Source organism: Grammomys surdaster, unplaced genomic scaffold, assembly GCF_004785775.1.
Source record: "Grammomys surdaster isolate TR1022 unplaced genomic scaffold, NIH_TR_1.0 239, whole genome shotgun sequence".
Taxonomy (NCBI): Eukaryota; Metazoa; Chordata; class Mammalia; order Rodentia; family Muridae; genus Grammomys; species Grammomys surdaster.
In genome coordinates, this window is record NW_021604684.1 from 8,647,367 (window position 1) to 8,659,305 (window position 11,939).

Here is an 11,939-nt window from a genome sequence, read left to right on the forward strand (position 1 = left end):
ATTAAAGGTTCATCTTTCCTAGCATTAGAACTAGCCACTCTACATGAGGTGATAGCTCTCGCATCAAATCGCTTTGGAATGTATAAACAGACCACTGTCTTCCACCAACCAAAAGGTAAAAATGTCATGAGATAACATCTGAGGTTTATAACAGCGTTATTATAACTCATCTACCTGATGGTTCTGCCACTGTATTTTAAAGGCTTTGATTTATGATTTTTCCTTATTTCTGTTATTACACAAACTTTATGAAACCATTACCCATTGGCACGTTGTTCAGAGCTGTCCTGAATACGAGTTCCCAGGCCAAGGTGATTCATACTTGGCTCCAGAATAAACTATCATTTATTTCCTATGAAGTGTTCCCTGTGTCTTTGAAAACACAAAAAGGCCACCAAATGAAAGAATATACCTAAATGAATTAAAGACTTAACTCAACTCAATTGTGTTGAAATAAACTTTACCGTTTTCGTATTATGCCAGGCCCTATCTATATTTATTCTTCAGAACAACCCGGGAAAAGGAGGTGCGTGGGTGCGTGGGTGCGTGGGTGGGGAATGGGGGAAGGCTTACTCTTATTTACTGAAGTCCAAATATATTGACAGAAATAAGTAACATGAGTACACACATTTTACTTACAGGAATTATGCACAATTCTTCAATTACAGGAATACTTGCAGTATTAAAGTTACCATGTGTACATATCCACATATGTAATGAAGCTCCCCTCGCCCCAACACCGGAGCTCCAAACTGGTATTGATACATGGAACCTTGATGGTGAAAGAAAAGCTACGGCTCAGGGTGCTAATGCTAATCCTCAGTAAGGGAAAAGGAAGAACTAACACGTCTGGTAAAAATGAAAAACAATTAGACCATTGTGCACGGTGCTCCCCTATGTCTTATTTAGTTTAGTACCAGCAGTTACCTCACCCCGCCCTGTATCTTGTCAAATTGAGTCTTAAACGTCCCTATGTATATCATCTCTGTCCCGTCCCCTGGTGCCTACAGAGAGCTAGATACCATCTGTGTTAGTTACAGGCCTGTAAGTGCATTGACAAGAGATCTGTAGGTTAAATAAATAAATCTAGATTTCAGTCCAGTTTTGTGACATTGCCACAGCTATCCTTACTGAAGACAATTTAGAAAAAAAAATTATCAAGCAGATCTCTACTCATAAGTCAAAGGTCCAGTGTCACATTTATTAATGAAACACTGATGTGAAAACCTTGATGCTCAAGAGACTACAAACCACAAACATGAAAAGAAAACGCTCCCAAACCACAGAATGATTTAACAGTCTTTGCGCCCCTCCACTTACCCACACCCCGAATTCAATGGTCTTATTTTTGGCTGGAAAATATTTTTATTGCACCTATTTTGCCAGTGAAGAAGAGGGGAGCCAGTGTATAGCCAGGATCACAGAGTACTAGAACCACCGAAGGGCCACAAGGTACCAGCTGCAGTAGATAGATTCCCGGCGTTTCTGGTGAGGAAATTTACGTCACCGGAAGAAGGGCCGGCTGATAGGTTGCAGGAAATGCCACGCTTAACATGGCCGCTTCGCCGGGATGGAGCCACACCTAACATGGACACAGTGAGGCCCGCCCAGGCCCATCCCCCGATGACACTTCTTCGGAAGACTCTAGGGGCGGCGGAAGCGGAAGCGCTGTGGAGGCGGGGGCCGCAGGAAGAGTCTGTCGCGATTCTTGGTCCCTCTCAACCACAAAAACAGACGGAGGGCCGGCGTAAGTGAGCCGCGGCCTGGGAGGCTGTCGCGAAGGTGGAGGTGCGCGGTTGTGGGCAGATGGAGGGGTCCGGGGCTCCCACCGCCCAGATCCTCGATCTCGGGTTCAGGAAGTCTTGGGCCTGGAGCGACCGAGAAAAGAGTATCTGAAATGTAGTTCTGGCCTTGCAGGCCTTGCTCTTAAGGCATCCAGCTTTCTATTCCGCCATGGAGAGCCTTCTCTGGGTCTCGGTTTCATCAGCCAAATGGGATGTTTGGCCAGACTTCAGGCCCCTCCCCCAATACATACTCTAGGCGTCAGCAATGCAACGATTTTAATGTTGAGTCGTTTAGGCCAGTAAATTGAGGAACGTCTGCCCTTAGTCCGATGAGGAAGTAGCCCTTGTATGATGCGGTTAATTCATCGTATGAAGAAAAAAAAAAAGGGGAGGAGACCCTGGTTTTTGACCCCCTGTTGCTGTTTACTTGGTGGTCATTTTTCAAGCAGATCCCCTCTCATTGTTTTGAACCTGAAAAGTCTCATCTTTTCGAGAAAAGTATTGGAGTAGACACCGGCTTCATCTCCTTTCTCACCCCCACCTCATCACAAATGGGAGATACAGTAGGGTTTCTGTAAAGCCATGGTTTTTCTGGAGATGGGAGAAATTGGAACATGGAAAAGCACATACTATGTAGTTATAGCCTGAGAATATGTATTCTTGTGATTTTTAACTTTTATTTGAGAACTACCATTTCTAGATGACCGGAAAGATGCCCATTCCTCTTGTCATATGTTGTTATGTTGTCATTGTACTGTATTTGGGAGAAGGGTGTGGGGTGTGTATGTGCATGTTGTAGAGTGTCATCCTTCAAGCTTAACAGCCATCAGTCTGTGTCAAAGCATATGTGACTTCCTATAAAAGACTCTGCTGTTTGTTGACATTCCTTTGTAGAAGGTGTTTGGGGTGGGGATGGGGGCTCTCATTGGTCCCTTACCTGAGAGTCAGGGCTCTCCATCTCATACCTCTGGCCATTTGGGTGTAATTCTGCCTTGATTGTACATGGCCTCTTGGTGGGGAGGTACTAAAGTACATAGTCTGGGAAGGTTAACTGAAGAATGGGCGAAAGAATTCCATTGGTACAGCTATAGGAAAGCCATCATACCAGGTGAAGACTTAGCAGTCTGGCTGCTTTCCAATACACCAGGCTCCTGTTTGTAGCATCTCAGCCATGCTATGTAAGTAAACCCAATAAACACATTAGTTCCCCTAAGGTAAACTTTGGTGGAATTGTACTTTAGTTTGTCATTGGGGCCTCATAAGTGAGATTTATGCCTCTCTAGGGAAGGAATTCAGACAACACAGTGTGTGTGTGTGTGTGTGTGTGTGTGTGTGTGTGTGTGTTTAAATGGCCGTGTGCCTAAGGTACACATTTTATATTTATTCAGGACATAACAGAAGAGAAAGGGAAACCTAGGTTTCTCTAAAGTTAGGTGATGTAAAAATTGGCCTTGAACTGGAATTGAAGGCCTAGGTCCTTATTTCAAACACGGTGCATTCTGCCTCAGGGACAGACAGCATGTCCTTCTGGTGCTCATTTTCCTTATTTGTAAAATAAAGGGTTGAACTAGATTCCTTGCCCGTTCATCAGTATAGGTTCCCCCTCTCCTTTTAAATCAAAGCAGTGTGGTGGATGGGTGACACTTTGAGAGCAAGAGGGCACATCCTAGATAGGAGATACATAAAGGGTTCTGTGAGTATTAATTAGGTGATGTGCAAGGTTCCATTGACATAACAAACTGAAGCCAACAGAAGATAAAGAGACAGTAGAAACTTGATAGGCAGGAGTGACCTTGGCAGTGTAGGACCATGGGATGATTTAAGAAGATGTTTGTTCTGTGTTTATGTTTGCTGTTTAGGGTAATGAGATGTCATTTTGATGTTAGAGTTGGGATGACTGAGGAAGGAACCTGACATGTAGACTCTTAAGAGGATAAGCCATGTGAGAAAGCTTTGCTGCCACCTTGTACTCGACGAACAGTAACTGAATGAAGAGCTGGAGGGATGCCAAGGTACAAGCAACTGAGAGAAAGGGGTCTTTTCAAGAGAGTTGCCATTGATTAGATACAGATCAAGATCTTGATTCCAACTTGTGGGAAAGAGAAATCTTAACAGGCCCCTGCCATTTCGGCTAGTTTTGTGATGTTAGTTTAGTTCTTCTCTGAAATACTGCTGTTCTGAAATGCCATGCATGAGATGAGGAGCGGAGAGGAGTAATTACTCCTTTCTAATTAGTAGTCAGTGATAAAAAGTACTGACAAGGTAGATTAGGTAGAGGAAGATTGTCAGTTGAAAGGGGTTTAAGGGATCCGGGAGGTAGGGTATTTATAGGCATAGGTGATTTCAGACTTTATGCACCACAGTGTTAGGGAAATACATCGATGATACAGTACACAATTAAAACATAATTTCAAGCAAGGGAATGTTCGAACAGTAAAATTTAAGACAGGCAGAATTTGAGGAGCAACCCAAATAATTTTGTTGGGTTATTATAGTGTCCTATTATAGCATCCTTTCAGCTGAGGACATGGCTGAAGGAGAAGGCCTTAGAGAGGCATATTCTAGAAAGACCTGGATTAAAGGGCATTGGCAAAGAACTCAGGCTTAAGACTGTTCCTGGGATGCCAGGACAAAATTGAAGCTTCCTTTGCTCCAGTAAACAGGCTCCTGTGGAATGATAATGGACTGCCCAGGTGGTTATGGCTGCTGTGTGGAAGCCCAATTCTGTGGAGGAGGGTATGGTCTGAATTCTAATAGGAGCATCCTGAAGCCAATCTCTAGGCCTTGTGATGTAGCTCTGGAATGTGGAGAGACAGCTGTGGTGGCTGAGGTCTGACAGTCACAGAGAATGGTATGTAGGTGGGGAAGTCTGGGTCTTCTGAGCCTGACATTTAACATTTGATCCAAGGCAGGTGACTTCCTGATTTACACTCTCCGGTTCTTTATTCATCTAAAAGAACCTCTGAAATTTATTTGTAATTCTGTCTGCATGAGAGTAGGAGAGAGAAATGCCACTGTCCTATTCTCAGAGATGTTCATAACCCACAAAACGTCAGCAGAGTGACTAGGTAGTCTCTGAGGGCCCCTTTAGCATTTACTATTAAAGGATAGATTATCGTTTCTGTCAGATTAACATTTCTTGAAGGTTCAGAGCCTCCAAAAATTGTTAACTTTAGAAATACTGCTTGATGTTTTAAAATACCATCTTCATATATTTAAATTTATGTCCTGTTTATAATCACCTATCTTTCACCCTCATGACAACACATCCTTCACCTGTTGCTGAGAACCAGAATTACCTTCACCCTCTTTTAACCATTTACTCCCTTAAATCTACTTGCATTTTCACAGGGGAGCAGAATGTTAGGTTGTGGGTGGTGTGGGGAACTGGGAAGAAGGGAAAATAAAGACTAGCAGTGGTGGTTTCCTTTATCTTGACTTGCTTTTTAATCCCTCTTGCCAGGAAAGAAAAACATAGTAGTCTCCTTCCCAAAGAGATACTATCCACTTGGGACTTTGTTCTCAATCGCTTGGTGTTTTCTTCACATGCAGGAGCACAAGGGCCCCTGTTCCTCAGTGTTTGAGATAATGCTCAACATAGCTTCGGGTTTTTTATGTAAATGAGCTGATGCCCACTTGAATTGGACAATTCTGTTGTCTTTTGTCAACATGTACCAAGGCTAAGGAAAAATCAAGGAGCCCTTGAGTGACTAAGATTTTCCTCCTGAATGTTCCCAGAGGTAGCTGCTTGAATTGGAGAGGCCTTCCCCTTGGCTATCAATGTCCTGATGTCTGTCCCTAACCCATTGTCATTTCAGGTCTTCCCTTCACCAAAGGCTTATAGCCTCTTTTATCTGACGGGTGTATTCTTGTAAGTAAGTACAGGATGGACTTGCAAGAACACATGCTTAATTATAGGCCTGATGGAAGAGCTAGGAATAGCATGTGAGTCCTGATCATTTAGTTTTTGTCACTGGTTTTTGGTTTTAGATACATTTCATAGGCTAACTAGACTTTCATGGGCTTGTCGAACACCTATCTTCTTGATGGTTTATCTCTATAATTTTTGAATTCTAAACACACGAATTTTGTAAATGTAGTTATATTAAGGCTAGTTAACTTGGAATTTTAAATATATATGGGACACTGAGAGTTACTAAATATGCCTCTGAGAGAGCACTGCAGAATAATACTCAGAGACAGTAGTCATAAAAGCAAGGTGCTTTAAATGCAGTAGATTCAGTGGGAGCAAAAAAGGAAGAGTTTGGCCTCACCTGTCAACCTCCTGATGTAAAGGTCTGTCTCTTACCACATGCCATCTCAAGCCCTCCCTTCATCAAAGCATTAGAGCTAAGGAAAAGTCAGGAGCATGTCTTTTGAAGGGCTGTCAAAATTCTTAAACCTGAAGCCTGTGTTCAGTACCTGGAGGGTTATTCTGAACATCTGGGCAGTCCCTAGATAGATAGGGCTCTTCCAGTTAATTGTATTTTAGAGCTCTTCGCATACTGTAAATCACTGTTATGTGTGTCTTTATTGGGTTAACCTGATAGTATTTACTGCTGAGATTATTGAATGTTGTGGTAGCAAACTGCTCTCAAGAGTGTGAAATATGAGTGAAGACTTGTTAGTGCCCGGAGGTGAGCTTGAGATCCTCACCTGGCAAACGTGACATCTAACATTACACAAGCTGCTGTAGAAGCCTATGCTCCGTAGAGGACTCCAGTGAAAGACGCTTTCACAAAACACCTACAATTTAAATTGAATTTTGAAGGCTAATTAATAGTTTTCTAGACTATAGAGAAGGGGAAATAGGAAGGGGAGGGGAGAGAAAAGGAAGAGACTGCTCCAGCCAGAATAAATAACATATAAGGAAAGAGCCCTGCTTAGAAAGCTGACTGGATGCTCCTCCTGGAGTGTCCCAGGAAGTCACAGGAAAGGGTTAGAAGGTGAGATCAGAAAAGTAGCTTAAGGCTGGAGTGGAAATATCCTTACCCTTTAGGAGCCATGGGTCCTTGGAGACTGGATTTTCTTGTCTTGTATTTTATTTTCTCTTCTTTTCATTTCTTTTCTTCATTTTTAAAGAAATCCCATAAGCATGAGCAATCTGAAAAGCTCAGTGACTGAGATGAACATGAGACAAAACTAAGTTTCTTTTTCATCTGCTCTTTTTTTTTTTTTTTTTTCGAGACAGGGTTTCTCTGTGTAGCCCTGGCTGTCCTGGAACTCACTCAGTAGACCAGGCTGGCCTCGAACTCAGAAATCCGCCTGCCTCTGCCTCCCAAGTGCTGGGATCAAAGGCGTGCGCCACCACTGCCCGGCTCATCTGCTCTTATTCTTCAGTAGCAACCACTGTTCATATTGTGTAAAAAACACCAGCATATTTGTCATTTACTGTTGTCTACATAAAATCATACAAGAGACTTAGTCTATGCCATGCTTTTTATTTTTTCAAACCTGGTGAGTAGAGTGTGTTGCAAAGATTGCTGTGTCTTCGGTGTAAAATGTGATGTGAGAAGCATTTATTTAGTGAGGTATCTGCTGAAGCCTGAGCCATGGCTGCCTTTGCTATAGGCTTTGATGGCACACTGCTGGGTACCACAAAGAAAGCCATCAACCACAGGAGCCTAGATGAGGATCGATAGAGTCCCAGAAGCCAGTGGGAACGCATGTAATAATGGTATCGTGGGAAAATGGGGAGTCATGGAGAGTGAGAGACTTGGGTGTATTTAGGCCAGCCAGAGTTTATAGTGTAGGAGTTTAATGAGCTACAGTAGAGGGCAGTGTGTGCTGTGTGTTGTGTTTGATTTGTAGTAGCTGAAGCCTTAGGAATGGGTGCAGTTGGTCAGTAAGAAGTGGGTTTGCAGAGAAACTGGCAGACAAAAGAGTGGGCACAGAGAGAAAATCACTTAGGGATATTAGAGACGAGTGGTCCCAGAGAAGAGGATCACTTTGGAGCCCAAGCCTGAGAAGCGGGTTCAGGAGGTACTGTAATAGAAGAAGTTTCAGTTGGAGAAGAGGGACAATAAACAAGAAAATGTGGGTGTGATATAGTAAAAAACTGGCTTGTATATTTATTTTTGAGGCAGTTTCATAACTGTAATTTTGTTACTGTTATGAATTGTAATGTGTGAAATGCAGGACATCTGATTGCAACCCCCAACAGTGTCGTGACCCCCAACAGGGTCATGACCCACAGGTTGAGAACTGTTTTAGACCCATGCTATTACATGCCTTTTGATGAGAACCCACACATGGTTCTATAATCTTTATTTCCTTGCTTCCAGGCTTGGGATTAGTCAAAGTAACCAAGTAGGACGTTTGCTTAGGATTATGTGTGGAACACTGGAACCCAGGCACTGGCGAGCGTGCTGAGACCACGAGGACTTTTCAGTGAGGGATGAGGAGATGAGAACGCAGACAAGCATGAGGATATAAGGATTGATTTAGATTATGTTTGCTCCTGTTGATTGCAGAGGATCCCTGGGAGCTCTGCTTATTTCTGTAGCTGTGTCCTATTATCCCGGGTCCTCCAGCTTCCTGAGTACCGTGCATGCTCAGCCTGACAAGGCTGCTGTTTCTCATGTGGAGGAATAAGAACTCTGCTAACAGTTCAGCCTCATCTCACTTCCATTTCGCCTTCTTCATCCTCACACCAGCAGTTTTGTTTCAGTTTTAAAAACAGATTTTCTTCCCAGAGTTCAGCATATCTGGAGAGAGGAGGAACCCCCGAGTGTGTGAGGACCTCAGTGAATGTATTTTGTTACCATGGCTGCAGCTTCTTGAGGACCCTCGCCCCAGAGGGAAATGGCAAACCCTTCCTCTTCTTGTCCACTTGTGGATGTTGATAATATATGCAGAAAAATGGCCACCATAGCTTCCCCTCCTGAATGTCTACAGCCTAAAGATGGCCCCCCTACAGAGACAGCTTGCCTGTTGAGATTAGCTAAATCTGTTTCTTTGATCCAGCTGAACATTGTAAGCCCTGCCTCCCTCTTCAGCTCTGTACAGTGATCCTCCAGGGAGCTGCAATTTCTCCGTCAGATCCCAGCTCAGCTGACTTTCAGCATTTCTGTCTGCCCAGTTAAGGTCCAGCTCCCAGGGAACCACCCAAGGACATGGAAACATATGCTACTGGGACCTCCTAGAATGTTTTTCTTTTTTTGCTTCCCCCACTCCCTTTTTGCCCTATTTTTTGATCATCCCTTAGATATTATTTCAATTGGCCTTTCCTTCAAAAAAAGCCAGCAGTGAATGAGACTGGTGTGCTATGTGCTACTTTGAAACTGTTTGCTTTCTTTATACCTCTTATCTCAGCTTGAGGTTCTAAGTTCATTTGCATGGTTCCTTAACTCCTGGATGACTTCCAAGGTCTTTTGTTCATGATGCTAAACTTACTACAGGCTGTTGAAGTATGTGAAGGCATGTGTGACTTAAAGAATTACCTGAATATATCTGATTTCACTTGACAACCCTATCTACAATGCGCCATTAGTGCTGAAGTGCTCTACATTTCAGAACTGGTCTACATCTGGACCACCATCATTAAAATATTTCCAGACATTCTGACAGTCTGGGCAGTAAACTCACATACCAATAAACAGAACAAAATATGTTGTTGCTCACCTCACTTTCTTTCCCTCGTCTTCTTCCCTTACTAAGGCTTCATTTTAAAAGCAAAGTGTATATGCTGTATAAAAGTGAGTTTGCCCTTCAAAATTGCAAGTTCTGTATGTTTTTTTTTTTTTTTTTTAAAGAGAGTGTCTACAGTTTGGTTTTGTTCCATTCACAGAAGGTACAATCTCATTCCCTCACTTTACAGGTAGGAGAATGAAGAATTTAAAAGGGCGATTCCTCTCCTGGAAGTAGTAATTTGTGGCAGATCAAAAATGCCAGTCCTAGAGTCTGCTGTATTGGGCTAGCTTACATGAAATGCTGGATTCCTTGGTATTAATGGCATGCAGGTGAGGGCGCAGCTGAACTTGATGCCTGAAAAGGCCTCTCCTGTGAGTTCAGACATGCCTCTACATATTGATTTTGAATGCATGTTTCGAATCATGAGCTCCTAGCCAGAAGCAATTTTGTTACCTAGTTTAGTTATCTTGGTTTACACACCGAAGTAATTGATGCCTGGAGAAGCCGAATGAACCAGCTGAGTGGGAAGCCCTAGAATGCAGATTAGAAAATAGGACTTTATTCTTGGGTTCTATTCACTCTAAACTGTTCTTCAGGAAAAGATATTCTGTCTTTAGAGGAAATCAATACTTTTTAAAATTTGCATATGGTGTACTATTGTAGTAATGGCATCAGTATTTTGAACCCTGCCCATTAGTAACCCTGAATGAATTTTCTAATTCACTTGTGATAGGGACACTTTGTATTTGAGTTTGGTGTGCTTTAGGCTGCTCTACTGTGTTTGCCTTTCAGGTGTTTTGAACTAAAATCAGAGGAGAGATTTGATCTTTGACACTAAAGAGAAGCACAGCCATGGGACCACGAAAGAAAAGTGTTAAAGTGTGTGTGATGGACAGTGAGGTCCCTGAGGAAATGACAGCCGATGAGGAGAAGGACTACATGAACCAGCTGTCACACGAAGTGCTGTGTCATATTTTCAGGTGGGATTTTGTTTGGATTACTTTTATGTATCTACAGTGTAAAAGTGAAATCAAACTTGTTTTATAAAGCTTTTTTCCTGTGTTTTACCATATATGTATTAGTGTTTTGCTAGCATATCCGTTTGTGTGCCATGTGGCATGTATGTGTGTGTGCCATGTGTGTGCCTAGTGCCCATGAAATCAAAAGAAGATGTTGGATCCCCTAAATCTGGAGTTGTAGATGGTATATACTGGTATATACTTGCAGGGACTCGAACCTGGGTCCTGCAAGAACAGCAGGTGCTCTTAACTGATGAGTCATTTCCAAGCCTCCAAAAAACTGTAAAGTTAAATTTCTTACTCAAACTGTATTTTAAGAACCATTAATTAAACCAAGAAAGAAAATATTTTATTCCTGTTTTTTTTTCTTTTTTTTCATTATCTTTATCCATACCATTCAAAGACTAGAATACTTCTCTGTAGTTAGAGACCCAAGTTATCATCTTATGGACAGTGATTTGGACAGATGTGCTTTAGGATTCAGTGGCCAAACAGTGTTTTCAAAGCACTCATTACACTGTAAGACATAGATGTGTGGTTTAATGATCCTGTATTTTGTTCTCCCGTCTTTATGTTGCAACAGTACTTTCAGTTACCATGTTAGTCTTTGCTTTCTATTCTGTCAATGGTACATGTGACACAGTACTTACAATTTCCCTTGTCTTGCATATGGTTCATTTCTGGTTTGTCTTTTTTTCTGTGCCTATAATTAAATTTTCTAAGCCTCTAGGCTCTTTTTATTAGGTAATTATCACTAGATTAGATTATTCACCGAGACAAACACACTGCCTATTAAAAGTTCTCAGAACTGTGTTGAATTTTACACATTATTAATGTTTTCAGATTATAAGTCTTTTAAGTAGTATTAAGTTATTTAAGGAGTCATGAGCACTTCGTTTTTGTAATGTACCGTTGAATTTTTTTAATCCTTTGTAGCTTTTATCTTCTGGGGCACAGTATAGTTTTTGAGAGTTAATATCTGAGAATAAAAGGCCAATTAAAACAGTAGGTATCTTTTCTACTATAGCAAAATGATGTTAAAATTCATGTGCTAGAAAAAAGTGTATGGAAATGCCAAAAGTTTCAGTTAAGTTAACTAACTGTACCGATGTTCCAGTGCATTTTAAAATACAGTAAATAAAATGTAGTTAAGAGCTGAAGAGAATAGCAGGAGTTAGGCAAAACAGACCAACTGGGCTGCATGTGTATATTTGAATTCATGAAGAGATCTAGTTTAAAAAGTTGGTTTTCACATCATTGTGGAAAAGATGGATAGGTGATGATCTCAGAGCCTACAAACATTTGGAGAAAAAAATTAATAGCATGTCTTCATCTCAGATCCTGTAGCTTTATTATAAATGGCAAGAGTTAAACATTACATTTCTGAATTGTAGTTAGCTGTTGATTGATGGTCACTACATGCTGTACATTACATTGGTTGATCATGCCAACCCCATAAAAATGTGCAAAAATTATGTCTCAGAAATAATTTAAAATGTTTTTT

General features: G+C 41.6%; 1 protein-coding gene across 4 annotated transcripts in view; it reads left to right on the forward strand.

Moving 5' to 3' along the window:
* The first annotated feature begins 1,536 nt into the window (after positions 1 to 1,536).
* Fbxo38 (F-box protein 38) overlaps positions 1,537 to 11,939 on the forward strand; it is a 48,785-nt gene continuing 38,382 nt past the window's right edge. The window contains exons 1-3 of one of the 4 annotated variants that reach the window (XM_028774205.1): positions 1,673 to 1,747; positions 9,604 to 9,745; positions 10,209 to 10,396. In XM_028774205.1, coding sequence (XP_028630038.1) covers positions 10,269 to 10,396 — 128 coding nt within the window. In that variant the 5' untranslated portion in view covers positions 1,673 to 1,747; positions 9,604 to 9,745; positions 10,209 to 10,268. Of the gene's footprint in view, positions 1,789 to 3,734; positions 3,797 to 9,603; positions 9,746 to 10,208; positions 10,397 to 11,939 lie in introns of those variants that run through there. The other 3 variants (XM_028774203.1, XM_028774204.1, XM_028774206.1) reach the window with 3 other exon arrangements.